The 18,388-nt window shown below is 33.2% G+C and overlaps 1 protein-coding gene across 2 annotated transcripts in view; it reads right to left on the reverse strand.

Moving 5' to 3' along the window:
• The window catches only part of CDH9 (cadherin 9), a 161,421-nt gene that overhangs the window by 99,071 nt on the left and 43,962 nt on the right, over positions 1 to 18,388 (reverse strand). The window contains exon 2 of one of the 2 annotated variants that reach the window (XM_023218219.2): positions 11,987 to 12,263. In XM_023218219.2, the coding sequence (XP_023073987.1) occupies positions 11,987 to 12,214 (228 nt within the window). In that variant the 5' untranslated portion in view covers positions 12,215 to 12,263. Of the gene's footprint in view, positions 1 to 11,986; positions 12,264 to 18,388 lie in introns of those variants that run through there. The other variant, XM_023218221.1, reaches the window with a different exon arrangement.

An 18,388-nucleotide genomic window follows, 5' to 3' on the forward strand; every position in this document is an offset into this window, starting at 1 on the left:
AGTTATCAGAAATACACAGGCATATTGATTGGGATGATATTTAATCTTTAGGTTATTTTGCAGTCCTCTATTTTTTTTATTTGTTTGTTTTGTTATTTGAGACAGGGTCTCACCCCGGTTGGAGTACAGTGGTGTGATCTTGGCTCAAGCAATCCTCCCACCTCAGCCTCCCTAATAGCTGATACCAGAGGCTCAGGACACAACACCAGTCTAATTTTGTGTACTTTGGGGTAAAGATGAGGTTTCGCCATGTTGCACAGGCTGGTCTTGAACTCCTGAGCTCAAGTAGTCGTCTAATTTTATGCATACTTTATTCCTCCATTTATTGCCTCCTTTTATGTTTCTAGCATTTTTAATTGTTGAACATCTTATTATGCATACTGGCCACTTGGATATCATCTTTTGTAAAATATCTATGAAGTCTTTTTGCTCTAATTTATATATTCTTTTATCTTTTTCTCATCAATTTATAAATATTTGTATAGATAAAATATTTTGTCATCTGTATTATTGTATTATATTTATTAAAATTATTTTCACTTATTTACAGATATATTTTTTTATACTACTAAATGAAGATTTCATAATCTATAATCTAAGAGCAAAGAAAGAGTCTAATATGATCACAGTATTATTATAAATTTAAATTGGCCGAGACGGGCGGATCACGAGGTCAGGAGATCGACACCATCCTGGCTAACACGGTGAAACCCCGTCTCTACTAAAAAATACAAAAACTAGCCGGGCGAGGTGGCGGGCGCCTGTAGTCCCAGCTACTCGGGAGGCTGAGGCAGGAGAATGGCGTGAACCCGGGAGGCGGAGCTTGCAGTGAGCTGAGATCCGGCCACAGTACTCCATCCCGGTCGACAGAGTGAGACTCTGCCTCAAAAAAAAAAAAGAATTTTAACCATAGAATTATATTCCACATTAGAAGAAACAGTGCATCCTTAAATATGCCCATTGTTCTAGTAATGCCATTATGGCAATTCCTCACTTAAATTCAAGATTTAATGCAAGATTATACATTTTCTTAAATAGGCATTTCATGTTAGTTTCTTTACTCACAAACAGTTTCTCAGACTAATGGAAACTGACAAGATAATTTTATGAAAATCTGAAGGACTTTGAAAGTCACAGTGATCTTCTAAAGGAGGACTACAATTGGGGAACTTGCATGACCAGACAGACAAATAAAACCATAATACTTTAATAATTAAGGCAATTTGGTATTGACATCAAATATAACTGACCTGTTTTTTAAATAACAATAAGTAACATTCTACAAATTACATTTAAATTTTATATAGATATATATATATATATATGTATGTGCATGTATATATACATGGCACTAAATAATAACCAGGAGTGAATAAAGACTGGAAAGATTACAAGCAAACAGGGGATATAGTGAATTCTACATTAATTTCTTTGAGGGAATACTTCATTTCATGTGTCATGTAAAACATGCAGTTTAAGAACTAAGGGTCAGGATTCAAGGCTGCCATATTGGTTAACAATTGAGAGGAGAAAGATCCAGGAATGGAGGAAGCCATAGAGGAGGTCGCCCTAAAACTGGCATACACATGCATGACTTCTAAACTGAACGTGTATACAGTAAGACACGAGTAAGAGCTGAGAGAGATTTGAAGCACTTCAGATACTGAGAAGAAGAGTTTAAAATTTAAGTTTCTTTTAGGTAGACATGCTTGGTAAACATTTTGGGATTTCCAGTGAAACATTAGTAGTGTAATAACTTAAGAGTAAGGAAGCTGTACTAAGAAGGGTTATACTACAGCACTCAGGGAACAAACAAAATAATAGTCTGCCTAGAAATTTTTAAAACCAAACCTACACAGGATCAAAGTAACATCCAGTGCAATTTTACTGCCTGCTGGGATGAAACTCAACACTGTTTAAAGCAAGATAATAGAATTTCTGTAATGTGTTATTCACATTGTCTAGTATATAATCTAAGCTTTCTAGAGATTAAAAAAGCAGAAACATTCTAACACATAATAAAAAAAAAGGTAGTGAATAGAAATAGACTTAAAGAAGACTCTGATATTGAATTTAATGGGACAAAGACTTATAAATAATTGCCATCAATATATTGAAGAATTCATAGAGCATACTAAAATAATGGGGAAGTACATGAGAAATGTCATAAAGTTTGTAAAAAATATAATAGATAATAAAGGAAACCCAGAACTGAAAATATAATAACTGAATTAAAAATATATAATGGTAGATTAGGCACAGAAACATAAGAAACAATAAATCTGAAAATAAATTTTCCAAATTTAAGCACAGAGACAGTATTATATTAACCAAAAATGGTTTCCAAAGATGAGACAATATGAAATGCCCTGAAATATTTGTATTTGAAGTTTCCAAAAGGAAGATATAATGAACATAAAAATAACTTTTTAAAAAAATGGCCATTTAATTTTAAATATCTGATGAAAAACAACTCACTGATCTAAGGAGGCCAGTGAATTTCAAACAGGATAAACAAAAATCACACCTAGGTATCAAATTAAGAATACTGAAAGCAAAATTATAAATGGAACTTTAAAAGAAGCCAGAAAAACATACATATTACATATAGGGCAACAATAAGAATAATGGCTATTTTTTTATTAAAAATAATAGAATTAACAATACAATGTAGCAACAATTTTAAGTGCTAAAAGGAAAATAAACTGTCAGATTAACCCACGGTTTTATATCCAGTTAAAATATTTTTCAAAAATGAAAATGAAATAAAGATATTTCAAATAACGAAAAACTAAGAAAACTTGTTTCCAGCAAACCTATGCTACAAGTAATGCTAAAAGAATCCTTTAAGTTGAAGGCAAATGTTGTCACACAGAAATGCTGAACTATAAATAAGAATAAAAAGCACTAACTAGACATATTTATATAAATTAATGTAAAAGATTACTCTTATTTCTAAAAGTTTTCAATAAATAATGAATTGTTTAATAAGCATTAACAATGCATTGCAAAGTTTACAATATATACAAGAAAAATATATTACAAAAATAGAATAAAGTCTTGCAAGATAAATTATACTATTGTAAGATGAATGTATTAAATGCTAAAACATACATTATTAATTCAATTTATACTGTAACAAATTAAGAATGAATCTTGAGATGTCTTAAATACATACTAAAAACATAAAAACACAAAGAAGTATAGCTAAGAATAGCCAATAAAGAGCATAAACATAGATGTTTAAACAAATACTTAACTGTTCCGAAAGATGATAGACAAAAACAAAAAACAAAACAAAACAAAAAACAGAAACAAAGTTGTAAAGAACAACTGGGGGGAACAGAAAACTAGAAAATGACAGACTTAAATCCAAATATATCAATAATGGCATTATATATGAATGAGTTTAAGCCAATTAAATGTCAAATATTGTCAGACTGCACAAAAAGAATAAGCCAACTCTGACCTCTTTACATGTCAATAAATCTTTACAGCTGGATTTTTAATAGAATTATACAGAGAGGCTGAGAGCAAAAGAATGATAAAAGTTAAACCACACAAGCACATTCATGAGAGAAGTTGTGTGGGTAAATTCTTTGCAGGCAAAGTTAACCCCAAGTAAGTAGTATTATCACAGATAAAGGGTGGTATTCATAAAGATGAAATATTTAATCAGAAATATAAAAAGATTATTAGATATGTATCTATCTGATAACTGCATTAAAACAAATGAGAAAAAAATGACAGAGTTAAAGAGAAAATTTTTTAAATGGAACATTTAAAACGCTTGCTCCCAGGAAGAATTTGAATATGGAGACACAAAATATGGAATGCTAGAGAATTAAACAACACCATTGTCACATTTTTTTCTAAAATTCTTTTCCTAAGAATACTATACCCAGCAAGTACGTAATAAACATTCAAGTATATAAGAACCATTTACCAAAGCAGTTTTAAAATGTAATTTTTTTCTAAAAAATATGTGGGAGAATATTATTAAAATTTTTCAAGAGAAACATTTGTTGTTGGAAAACATTGAAGGAGTTGGAAATTTCACAAAATAACCATGTACAAATATTTTCTCTTTTTTGTAGAAAAGAAAGGCCTCTTCTTAGATTTGCCTAGTCACTCACTTATTCACTATTATTGAACAGGTTTTTTGTGCATCTGTTTTTAACGTAAATTTCTGATATGATGAGTTAGTAATCACCTTCCTTGGAAATTCTGGCTGTGAATTAGAATATTTACTGGGTAAATTTTACTAAGCATATAGTCAATTGTCTATCTAAAGTGACTCCAATTACCTCAAAAAACTTGTTTAAAGAAAGTTAGATATTTCACAATTTTTCCTGGCATTTTTTCCCATGAAACCACTACTGCTCCTATAAGACTCTTAGTATGAGTTATTAGGATTTATAATGCAGAAATTATAAAAGATTTGCTTGAGTACAGTTTGAATGTTTGTGAATATCTGGTACAAATACCTGGTCATCAGGAAAAGAAAACATGGCAGTTTCTAAACAAACAAACATGCGTACATTATTAATTTGGAGATGATTCTAGTGCAGAATTAAGCTAAATAGAGTTTACGTGTTAGGAATTCAGTCTATTGAGTCACAAAAAAATTGTCTACTTTTTTGAATTGAGGCTATTAACAAGTCTTTCTCACAGCAATGAGCAATAATAGCATTGCATTTATAATAGAGGAATTCTTTAAGATAAGGACAAATTAATCTTATTTACTACTATTTCTAGGACTTAACATAGTGCCCCACACTGTAGGTGTTCAGTTTTTTTTTTCAAAATTAATTGAACAATAATATTACACAGGACTAAATTTCACATTAAAATACAGTCACAACCAGACAAACAAATATGTAGCATAACTAATGCCCCACGTCGGTACATCGGTTTTTTGTTGGTGGAAGAGAAGTGGTATAAATTTTTGAAATGCCATTGGCTAATATGTACCCAGAACTTTAAAATTATTCTATATTTCAATTTTGAGAATTCTCCCTCTAGTAATCTAGCCTTAACAAAGATAATTTATAATACACAATCATCCCTTGGTATCCGTGGGTGATTGGTTCCAGGAATCCCTGCAGATACCAAAATGTGCCAATGCTCAAGTCCCTATACAAAATGGTGTAGAATTTACATTTAATCGATGCATATCATTCTATTTAAATCATTTCTAGATTATTTATAATACCTGATACCCTCTAAATACAATGTAAACAATTGTTATACTATATTGTTTAGGGAATACTGACAAGAAAAAAAGTCTGTACATTTTCACTAAAGGTGCAACAATCTTTTATTTTTCTCTGAATATTTTCAGTCTACTGTTGGTTGAATAAATATATGTGGAATCCACATATATGGAGAGCCAACTGTGCTAAAAATATCAGGTACAAAATTTGGGAGGCAGAGGCAGGTGGACCATGTTTTTATACATGTTTGCACGTATAAAACCAGAAAGAGTCTAAACAAAATATGTGGAAAATTTTTAATTTTTTATGATTTTATATATGACATAATATGACATATATACTAACATTTTAACCATGTGCCAAAACGTAGAATTGACAGAGAAAAACAAGATAAAACAGGTATGAAAACAATAGAAAATCAACAGTGTTAAAAATAAAACCAATAAATAGGTAGAAAAATATTTAGAAAACTTACCCTTATCTTAGTGATATCATTATAAATATCTTAGATTTTTAAAAATTATTTTTAAATCTTATGTTCCTGGTTTTTAACAGGGAGCACATACTGCTTTTATAGTGACATCATAATCATCATGATTTATGGCCTTGTATGTAAAGAGTTTTCCCCATCCCTCTCTCCATACCCTGCTGAAGATAATGTCACTTCTGACATTTGTTGTTTCCCTCCCTCCGTCCCATCCTTCCTGATGAGTATATAAAGGTGGATTCGATCATCTGCAAGTTTTTCCCTCCCTCCCACCCTTCCTGGTTTCCTTCCTCCCTTCCTTCCTCCTTCCTCCCTTATTGATGAGTATATAAAGGTGCATTTGATCATGTGCAAGTTTAGAAGATGAGGAAGAGTTTGTTGGAATATTAGAAGTAGTTCAAAAACACTGAAATTAGTGGTAGAAGTGTAAAAAAAATTAAACATACAACTTGGTAGCCATATTAAGAACCATTTTTCACCATAATTAATATTCTTAAATGGTTTCACAGTTATGAGAACCCTCTAATATAACGGAAATATAGGAAAGGAATTGGAAGAACAACAAAGAGGAAGTTTGGCTTTGATGTACCATTTGTCGGAAAAAGGGAATATATTCCTGTAAAATTTTCTCTGCTTTTTCTATTTTTCATAAGGCCAATTTCTCAGGATTCAGATTAATAAAGAATAAAGAGTTTTAAAATAGTAGCTGACTATTAATTTCGAGTAAACCTATTATGTCAAAAATTTGGGGAAAGAAAAGAAATCCAACACAAACTCAAAGCCCAAATGTCACAGAATGTAGGAAACAACATAGAATATATATCCAAATAATTGAACTTGTGCTATGAATAAGATTGGGTTTTTTTTTCTGAGATAGAATTTTGCTCTGTCACCCAGGCTAGAGCCCAGTGGCGCGACCTTGGCTCACTGCAACCTCTGCCTCCTGGGTTCAAGCGATTCTCCTGCCTCAGCCTCCCGAGTAGCTAGGATTACAGGCACCACCACCACGCCTGGCTAATACTAGTATTTTTTTTAGTAGAGATGGGGTTTCACCATCTTGCCAAGGCTGGTCTCAAACTCCTGACCTCGTGATTTACCCGCCTCCACCTCCCAAAGTTTTAGGATTGCAGGTGTGAACCACCATGTCTGGCCTACGAATAAGATTTTAAGAGAGGATCTCATAGTTTTGCGGGATAATTCACCAGCCAGGGAAAATGAAATGGGTTTTATGTAGGATTGTGCACAGAAGTTGTGGTAGGACATAGAGTGAACAACAACAACAACAACACAAAACAGATATGAGATTATGAAGAAGTGGGTAAGATACACCCTGGGAAGGGGTCTGTGGATGTGATGAAAAAAAGGTCAGGTGTATGGAAGAAGAAATATCATGTTGACTAGAACTCAGGTTACAAAGTTATGGAGAGATAGAACATAGGCTGGAATTTGCAAGAATACTAACGGACACTTTGAATTCAACTTAAGTGAATTTCAGTTAATTTTTTAGAGGTATTTTTGTGCTAGAGATTGGGATTATTCAAGAGATATTGTATAAACTGCTTCTGATCATTGAAAAAAAAGTATAAATAAAGTAAAGGAAAAGATAAGTTTAGTGTGCTAAAGCAGTTGTCCAGGAAAGTGATTATAAAGTATTAGCAGTGAAAATTAAAAGATGGAGCTATATGTTAACAGTGAGTTTTTATAGAACTCAGAGCTAAACATGCCTTGGTATGCTGTCCTTAAAGTCTCGTCATAATGTTTAATTTTTTGTGTGTTCTGAGTTATAAACAACTAATGCATAAAGATAATTTTGGAGTATAATGTATTTACAAATCAAAAGCAACTGCTCCATGTAATGCACCATAAATAATGATACTTATAAACTTTCATCAACATATTTTACTTAGATTCTGGAAAACACTGTGATATACTATAACAACTCATCAAAACTCTTTAAATAAATTTGAGAGTTTATTTCTGTTTCTAGTTTCTATTCCATCAGTTACTTGTACACCTCGAACTGCTATACCTGAAAAGCATAAGAAAAAATAACCTATTCAAGTCTATTATTTTATATATATACTTCAGCTATATATGAATATTTAGTGTACAAACCATCATATGTAAATGTGAAAGAGTGTCACTCCACCTTTTGATACACAATCAAATATAAAACAAACTCCTACCAATTTTTCTTTTGTTAACTGTGTTTCCCGTTGCTTTAGGTAACATATAAACCAATTGTAACCATGAAGACAGAGTTCAATCTATGCAAAAATCTCTTTCCACTCTAGATTCTATTATTACACTCATGATTTCAGAATGGGATAACAAAAGTTTCTAAATTAAAATTATAAAGACTTGAGAGGTAACTCTGCAACAAAGGTACCTTATTTAATAGTGGCTACCTACAGGTGGCTCCTCAGCTCCATGTTCCTTGCTCTACACAAAGCAAGTGCTAAATACATATTAAGTTGATATTCCAAATTATTAAATGAATCTTCACAATTGTGAAAAATAAACACAATTTTATTCCTTTTAAAAAAATAAATACTATGTCTGCTGTGTCTGAGTACTGGGTTTCTCTTCATAAAATAAATGTAGTTTAACAACTAGATATTAAAATCAAATAGGTAAATTCTATTCAATTCTCAATACTAATTGGGATATAGTTAATGATTATTGATCCATGATAAGCAGGGATTATTCTGGACTTTGAATTTATGTATAACAAACTAAAGTGCAATAAAGATTCTCTAAAAGAATAGTAGGGACATTTGCTATGCTTCTTGTTATTTTAATTTCTCTCTTGAGCAGTATTACGATTCTACCTAAATAATTCAGTCACACGTGCCTATTCAAGTTATAGAGAAGCTAGATGACAATTATTATGACTTTGTTTTCTTCTTGGGTAACAATACAAAGTTTTCCTTATTACATAAAACAGTATTAGTAAATCTCTGATAGTTTCAGTCGAGAATGACCAACAAAATTTCAAATTGCATTATTGCAGAAAACAAAAGCTTGCTATATATTCAAACATTTCTGACTTTTCTCTCCTATATTTCAAATGTCTAAAATGCCATAACAATTCTGCAGTATTGCCTTATTAAAATTATCTTAATTCATTTTCTTACTCTTCTAATCCATCCTGAACAATGAAAGGAAACTGATTATTTCAGTTCTGTGCTCCCCCATAACTGATTTATACAAAGGCTTTTAACAGATTATTTACATTTCATGCTGTATGTACAAAAAAATCCATCCTAGAATTCTGGACCTTTCACAGTGAAGGTCTAACTTCATACTATTAGACTAGCCTCTTTTTTTCTTTATTGTGCTATATACATGCAATTCCACCCTCTTAGATTTGTCCAGATGCACAGATTTACAAAAATATTTCTGGCTCTTTTTGTCCCTAATGACAGCCCTCTCCAAAATCTTAGAAAAGACCAGAAATTTTGAATTAAAGAAATCTTAATGACAATGTAAATTAACCCAACAAGAATCTGACGGTTGGCAAGTTTAAACAACTTCTAAATTGTAATAGTTACTGCGAGTCACAATTAGGACTAAATCTTGTAAGTTGCATGTTTGCGTGTATACATGTATATGATTTATTAAATTTTGCTGCACTACTTTATTTTTCTAAAACTGCTTCCTCTCAATTCAGGATCAAACCCAGTTTTTAACCTTTACAAATATGTCTTCGCAATGTTATGCAATTTTACAGCACTTGTAAATTAATATTTTCTATGATACCTAGCTTCCATAAAACTATAAAGAAACCATGGAGATTTCTTCCCATTAGAAGCTACTTAGCCCTTCCCAATCCTGGAGCAGGGTAAATACGACAGGCCTTTTCTTTACAGGGTATGCTACCAATGCAGTGGATCCTGGAAGACTAGATTGAGGTCTACCAAGGGAGACCAGAAACATTGTGGTCAAAAAGACAATCTGTGAGGTGCTCAAGAAGTTAAGTCCTTATCAGAATTCGTATGTTTGATTAAGTTTAGAGTTAAGGGTCCAGTCAGCCACTACATATGCAAATAAATAATGATGTCAAAGACCAGAAAAGCAGGATAAAGAGAGTAAATGCCCTTAATAACGTAGTATTAAGTATTAAGATGTGGTTGAAATTCACCCCACTTTTATAATGAACTAGCTATGTGGTAATGGCATATCTTAGACAAGTCCCTATTAAAAAAACAGAAAGAGTTTTATTTTTTCTTTAAAAAGTAATATAAGTATTTTATTTTGCTGAGGTGTCTATTTCATATACATATTATTTCCCATTGGAAACACAGAAATAGTTGACAGGTGGTTTTGGTTTCATTGTGTTTATTTTCCCCAAACATCTCATATTATAATGAGTGTTCCATTTGTGGTTCATAACCCCGTTGCCAAGAATAAATTGACAAAAAAATCACACACCCTAACTTGTCCATGCATAAATCCAAAAGCCATTTTTCCAACACAAATGAAAAAAATTATGAAAAGTAATTAAACAAAACTATGCATGGATATTTCATAATTGTTTATGACAGATTATGGAATTAATTAAAAAAGGAAGCATGATTGTGCGCAAAATTTTAAACCATAATGTATATTTAAAATGTGAGAGCAGGAATGATAGTCAACCTAGAAATTAATTAATGTACACTCAATTTTTAGGGGAAGCATTTTTGTTTTCAGCTGAAAATAAATGCTTGCTGTAGAGCCGTAACTGCCTTAAGATTCTGAGCATCTCTGTTATCTGTGGCTATTCTTCTGTATTTGTGAATCTCCAAGGATAAAACTGTTTCCGTAAGGCCCTGTGACCTCAATGTGTCCTTTATACATTTCCTTGGAGAATCATAAGGCAATTTCACGTCCTTAGACAAAAACATTTGCTTGCTGAACTTGAATTTCCTGATGTTAGTTATTAACTGTAGTGTGGAAAGTGTTGTTAAATGAGGGATGCCTGAGGATGCCATATGACTAACCTGAGAAGAAATAACAGGCAAAAAGGAACCAGCAAGCGAACTGAATGGGGTGGAATGAGCATGACCTATGGAATTAGAAAAGATACATTTCAAAAGAAGAGAAAATAATAGGCTTCTGATAAAGGAGGCTGCATTTGATTGCCCCACACACATAAGGAAGAATTAGATCAAAATTTTGGCAATTTCACAGAGCAAATGTATTCCTGTTTTAAAAGGTACAAGCATGACATTTGTGATATTAGGTACTTGTGTGTGTGTGTGGTGTTTTTTTTGTTTGTTTTTTTTTTTGTTTTTTTTTTCCATTTTTGGCCTGATCTAATTTATGTGCCTGGTGTTGTCAGTGAGTCAAACAATACGTAAACCATTACAGTCCCTCCAAGTACATATATGACATGACTCAAAAAAAAAAAAAAAATTATGATCTGTAGACTGCTAGCATTTAAAACTATTTTGTTGTAAAAATTTTTAACATACCTCAGCAACGGGTGTAAACTGGGAAAACTGGGAATAATTATACTTAACAAATGAATTGTCCTGAGTTTATAATAGTATGAATGTGATTGGTAAGGAAAAGGATGATAGATATATAGAAAATTATGGATGTCAGAAAGGTCATGCCACTAAAGAAAGAAAATTAGAGAGGGATAATGAGCTAAAGAAAAAGAAGTCTCTAAACACCAATGAAAGATAGGCAATGAATCTGCTTCCTCCAAATTGAACACAAGAAAGGAGTTACATATTCTCTATTATTGTATGCTTCTGATTGCTAATGAGCAAATTTGTTTCTGCTAACACAGAAACATATCTTCTTAAAGATAGTGTCTTCTTTCTCTTTTTTTTTTAATCTTGCCTTTATCCTTCTGCCTTAAACACTTTTGTCTAGATTACAAGCAGGAAACTCACCCTAGCTGATATTAAGAAATAGAAACATCTGGAAGTACTTTATTTCTCATGCACAGTATACTATTCCTAATTATGATAAACTATTTATCAACAGATTTCAAGGAGAATTTTGTTTAGATAATACACATATGATTAAATAATATCTAGCTGATTAATAATGAATCACATCCATCCACATATGACTTCGTAGTTTATGCTTATTATTGATATTGATTTACATTTAGAATCCAAATATGGCTCCTTGTTCTTCCCCACTAAAATAATTTGCAATATCACACCTTCTGAACATAATTATTTAAATATTTTTAATAATCACTAGTGATGTGAAAAGTTGCTGTAAAAAAATAAATAGCTGTCACTTTCAGCTTTTAGATTTCTCATACAAAAATTCTTACCTTGCCTACATATTGTGTGTCAGTACCTGTGTACTCTTCCAATAAGAAGAACTGATTCCACATCCAGCCACGCTTGGTGCGACGTAGCATTTTGCCATCATCTTTTGTCAGACCCACTATCTTTTTGCTTGATAAATAACTGTTAGGTTTTTCTTGTAATAGGATGGTATCAACTGTATGGAACATATAGGTCCAGATGAGTAATGGTATACAATGGTAAGTCCTCATTATCTGAAACTTCAGCAGGTTGTCAAATTCAATGTATTGTTTGTTTTTCCTAGAGAGTAAGGAGAAAAAAATGGCTGTATTAGCTTGAGTTTCACTTTCCCAGAACGTGTATACTGAAAAGCTTATTCCAGACATTATTTAAATTTTATTATGTACTATATGTACATTATATTTCTACGTCAGTGAACTATCATGAAAAACTCATTTATCACATAGCTAAGTGGAAAGACATACATAGCTCAAATAGACTAAGCAGGAATTTAGCAGCTAATTTAAGATTACTATAAAACAATCAGATATGTATGAATATTTTTGTAATTTAAAACACTAAATATTTTGAAAAATAAGCTCTACAGTATTAAAATTGTCACAGCAAATGTTCCATAGTCCTTAAGACTAAAAGTAGAATATTTATTAGCATATACATACATATATGAAATTACATATTTTAAAGAGAACTTCTCATAATCCATCATTTTTAGTAAACGATTTTTCTACTCTGCCCCCTATCTTCCTCTTTATAATCCTTCTCCTCCATCAGGTTGAAATGTTGCCTCAAGGCAAATTATATGGTACCTAATATACTTAGGATTGTGTCTTGCAATACTTAGCACCGTGATGATCTTTTCCAATCAATAACTATTTTTCCAACAATTAATCTAGTAGGACACTCAAATTTATTTGAGACTGAGGAGTACATGCTCTAAATAAAAACATTTTACATGGTAATTAAGAACAAATTTATTTTCCAAAATAATAAGAAAAAAATTAGCATGCAAAGTTGGTATTGCAAAATTAGATAACGCATGTTATGTATAGAATAATCTGATCCAGAATTTTGAAATAATATCTCCCTGTTAATATAATAAGTTGATTATTCTTGTATGAAAGTCATAGTTCATTTGATATTTCAGAATTAGTTTTATTTATCATCAAATTGGTTTTAATTTGTATGATATTTAATTTAGAAGATGTGAGATGATAATGGCTATGATCTATTAAGCAATGGAAACCAATCTCAAACTAGTAGGCCAAAATGTCATTGGGTTATCAAATCAAATTAAGTGTGGAAAAGAAAATAACAAAAGGAGCAAAGAAGCACTTGGGCATTTCCTTATTATGAAAATTAGAATTAGGAGCTTGAGTATTATATTATTTTGCTCTTCTCCGTCTCTCCCTACCCCCCCCCCCATTTTATCTCTCACCCTGACTAAACCTCCTCAACCTGAATAAATTGTGTGACTGATAATATCTCCTGAACTCAGATTTGAAATCTTCAATTTCAGAAAGCAACTGATAGTCTTTTCTAATTGGAGTTTTAAAAATCCTGGGAATGGGCTCCCATTTAGCTGATTTAAGCCAAAAACCCAGTGTTGGACCAAGCATCTATGAATTCAGTAATGGGAATAATAAGATATAAAGGTCAAATATAAGGATCTAGCTTGGATTTTTGCCTTACTATCTGTGATATTTTCAAATACCGACCTATATCACTTGGTCTTAATTGGTACCTGATCCACAAGGTGGTGTTGTTAATTGTATTTTAAACTTTTATCAATACAAAGTAATAGTCTTGTACATTACAATGACTTATTTTATTTTGAAGATAGCAAATCTGAGGCATGATGAATTTAAGTAACATGACAAAAGTCATACAGGTAATAAGTATTAGAACCAGGTTTCAGATAACAGTCTTAAACACCATTTTTAATATAAGACAATGCCTGTAGAAGAGTTAGCACAGTGCTAGCACACAACTCAGCATATTAGCATTATCATCATGATCATCACAAGCATCATCATTATCATTGTCATCATCAAGCATGGTTGCCCCTACTATAGGCATAGAGATATGGGTCCAACTCAGCAGAAAGGAGAATGGTAAGTGACAGGTGGTATTACAGATTCTTGCTATGGTCCAGAGCTACAGATTCTGTCCAACACATCTATGTACCTTAATTTCCATACCTATTATTTTAAAAATTGGTCACTCTTAGCTCTTAATACAAACATATGGTTACAAATATATACTGCTCTTAATACATACATATGGTTAAGCTCCAGAATTACAATAATCCAAAATTACACCATTTTTCAATGCCAAAATCTCAGGTTATGGTTATTATCATCAGCCTTTATGTGGCTATTTGTAATCCTGTAAACTATGGAATAATTGGTAAATTTGACCACAGCCAATATAAAACCCTGAATTAGATATCAGAAATTTACAATGTTAAATAATGCTTAGAAAAATGTGTAATGGAAGAGTAACACCTAGTGGTCACTGGCCCAGAATACACCCCCTGTTTTGTAGCTCAATGATGCTGTGGTGGAAAATGAACAGTCAGAGAGTCTCAAGGATAACTGTTATCTTATTTTGATACAACGAATTCCTTCGTTGACCACACTGTTTACCCTGGTTTCTTCCCACTGGTAGAATTTGTTTTGATCATTGACCTTGCTTATAAGCCTTGCCAGATAAATCAAAGGGTATTCTTTATTTCCTGGGGCCAATTCTAACTATGATGCCCATTTTGTGTAGAACATAGGCCTTTGAGCGGAACAATGTAGTTTTATTAGCTGGGGCAATAGACTTAGGCAGATGCTAGGATCCCATAGGAGTTTATAAACTACAGTAAGAAATTATCATTCATTTTCGGTGCGATTGAAAGCAGTTGGAAGATTTTAACATGATATGTTTAGAAAAGATCAATCTGGCACAGACTAGAAAATAGGTTAGAGGGCAGGAAAGGGATTTGGTTAAGGGAGAGATCTGTTAGGGTCTATTACTCTAGTCCAGTAAAAGATGATGAAGGCATATAGAGAAGTGGTTTGAAGTAGACACTGAAACGCTGCTCGGATTCCCTTTCATCCTTTAATGTGGCCACACACCCACACTACATACACTACAATTTTTCTATGCCTTTGCTTATAATGGTCTGCACCTGCAACTGTCTTTGAACAAGTTCCCTTGGCTACTGGAACCACTTTGCCCACATGCACAGGATGTGTAATGTGCCTCCAAGTTTACAAACATCTATAATATGCTATTGCCAGTATGTAACAGGTGCCGAAGTATGAAACCCAACATACTATTTACATTCTAGAGCTTTCCTACAGAATCGTAATGAAGCTGGGATTTTGATGCCTTTGTTTGGCTTCTTTTCCATCCATGTCCTATTACTCCAATTAATCCTGCAATTCCTTACCTAGAACAAAATTTTCAACCAATGAATTACACACAAATCCTTGTCTCAGGGTTTGTTTCTGGGAAATCAGACCTAATATGTGGATCTAATTCACATATATAGATATTCGAAAACATAGATAATATCATCTTATATATTGGTTATGGGGGGTGAAGAAAAAATAAATATAACTTCTAGATTATTTATGAACTAGGTGGATGACTGAGTGATTTCTTGAGTGTCATTTATATCAGGAGAAAAGCAGATCTATTGGAAAAATAATCCATTCTTTTCTTATTCTTGGTCAAAATAAAGAAGCAATTTTTATACTTCTATCACTAACACTATTTGGGCATAATTAAAAATAGGGAGCAAAGTGGTTCTAATGATTTTATACTATAACTTGAATACGTACGCACATATATATATATATTACATATACATATAGATACATATATAGATAAATATATAAACGCATATGTACAAATGTATGTATGTATCATCAGGCATTGGATTCACATAAGCAGCACGCAACCTAGATCCCTCGCATGCGCAGCTCACCATAAGGTTTGCACTCTAATGGGAATCGAATGCTGCTGCTAATCTCACAAGAGGCAGAGCTCAAATGGTAATACTCTCCTGCCTGCTGCTCACCTCCTGCTGTGTAGCCTGGTCCCTAACAGACCATGGACCAGTACAGGTCTGCAGACTGGGGGTTGAGAGATCCTGCTCAAGGTGATAATAATAGGAATGGAGCCATTGGGAGTTGATTATGTCATAGAGGTAGAGCTCTTATGAATGAGATGGTGCCCTTGTAAAAGACATGAGAGGGTTCTTTTGCCTTTTGACCATGTGAAGACACAGCAGAACAATGGCCATCTAGGAACCAGCAAATTGACCCTCACTAGACACTAAATCTGCCATGTCTTGCTTGATGTTAGACTTCCCAGGCTTCAGCACTGTGAGAAAGGAATTTCGGCTGTTGATAAGCCACCTAATAAACCATAATTTGTTATAGCAGCACAAACTAAGATTAGTACCAGAAGTGGTTTGCTACTATAACAAATATCTAAAAATGTGGAAGTGGCTTTGGAACTGGATAATAGTGGGTAAAGGCTGAGGGAGTTTTAAGGTGCATGCTAGAAAAAGTCTGCATTACTGTGAGTAGATCATTGAGGATGGTTCTGGTGAGGTTACAGAAAGAAAAGAGAACAATTGAGAAATGCTTAATCTTCTTGAAGAATACCTAAATAATGGCCAGGCGTGGTGGCTGAAGCCTGTAACCCTAGCACATTAGAAAGCCGAGGCAGGTGGGTCATCTGAGGTCAAGAGTTCAAGACCAGCCTGATCAACATGGAGAAACCCTGTCTTTACTAAAAATACAAAATTAGCCTGGCGTAGTGGCGCAGGCCTGTAATCCCAGCTACTCCGGAGGCTAAGGCAGGAGAATCGCTTGAACTCAGGAGGAAGAAGTCGCAGTGAGCCGAGATCATGCCATTGCACTCCAGCCTGGGCAGCAAAGGTGAAATTCCGACTCAAAAAAAAAAAAAAAAGAATATCTAAATAATGTGGTAACATGGAACAGAATGTTGATAGAAATATGGACAGTAAATGCCATTCTAGTGAACTTCCAGATGGAAATGGGGAACATGTTATTGGAAACTTGAGAAAAGGGTATCCTTGTTATAAAGTAGAAAAGTACTTGGCTAAATTGTATTTATGTTCTAGTGTTTTACAGAATGTAAAATTTGGGAGCAGTGAAATACAATACATAGCTAGAGATTTCTAAGAAAACTGTTGAAGGAGCATCTTGGCTTCCCTTGAATGCTTATGTAAAATGTGAGACACAAAAATTACTTAAAATGGAATTGTTTAGCAAGAATGAAGCAAAGTTTAAAGATTTGAAAAATTTTCAGGCTCTTCATATTACAAAAATGAGAAAATGTTTGAGAGAGAATACTAAAGGTGTGGCTAAGTGTCTTTTGATAAAGGTGTTAGTAGGGATGTGAACCATAGATTTAGTATGACACCCCAGGAAGAAAGCTGCCAGTTTGAACTGAAGAAGAAGGATATGGGAAGGAATGAAAGAAGGTTGATGGATTTCTTGGATTGTATAGGCCAGCTCCATACAGTTATTCAGCAAAAAAAAAAAAAAAAAAAAAAAAAGAACTATTATTCAAGACAAGAGAAGAATGACTCCAAAGATAATTCAGGTATGTGTTGTTGGTTTCAAAGGTGGGACCACTGCCTCACTTTCAACATGCCAGATGGTTTTTTCATAGGGTTTCAGGGTGGGGGTGATCACCCAGAACCATGGGGATGGGACTGCTATGCCAGGAGGTTCAGAAAGTGAGACTACTACCCCAGTGGACTTGGACTGCAGAACACTAAGCCAAAGAGAATTATTCTCAAGGCTTAGGATCTCATGGAGTTTGCCTTGTTGTGTTTTAAATTTTCTTTGCACCTGTCATCCTTTCCTTCTTTCCTATTCCTCCCTTTTAGAATAAGTATATTTATCTTATCATTGCTTATCACATTACTGTATTTTGAGAGTACATTGCTTGCTTGTAATCATTAGTTCATATGCAGAGAAAAATTTTACTCTGGATAAATAATACCTGTGTCTCATCCATATCTTATTTACATGATAGTAGATGAGATTTTGGACTTTAGACTATAGAGTCGATACTGGAATAAGTATAGACTTTGGGGGCTATTGGGATGAAATGAATGTGTTTTATATGTGAAAAGGACACGACTTGGGAGGAACTAGGGTGGAATATTGTAGACTAAATATTTGTGGCCCACGAAAATTCATATGCTAAAATCTTAACCCCCAAACTGATAGTGTTAGGAGGTGGGACCTTTAGGAGATACTAGGGTTAGATTAGATCATGAGAGTGGAGCCTCTAATGATGAAATTAGTCCCCTTAGAAGGACATGAAGGTACCTGAGCTTTTTTTTTTTTTTCTCTCTCTCTCTTGGC

The sequence above is a fragment of the Piliocolobus tephrosceles genome, chromosome 4 (assembly GCF_002776525.5).
Source record: "Piliocolobus tephrosceles isolate RC106 chromosome 4, ASM277652v3, whole genome shotgun sequence".
Taxonomy (NCBI): Eukaryota; Metazoa; Chordata; class Mammalia; order Primates; family Cercopithecidae; genus Piliocolobus; species Piliocolobus tephrosceles.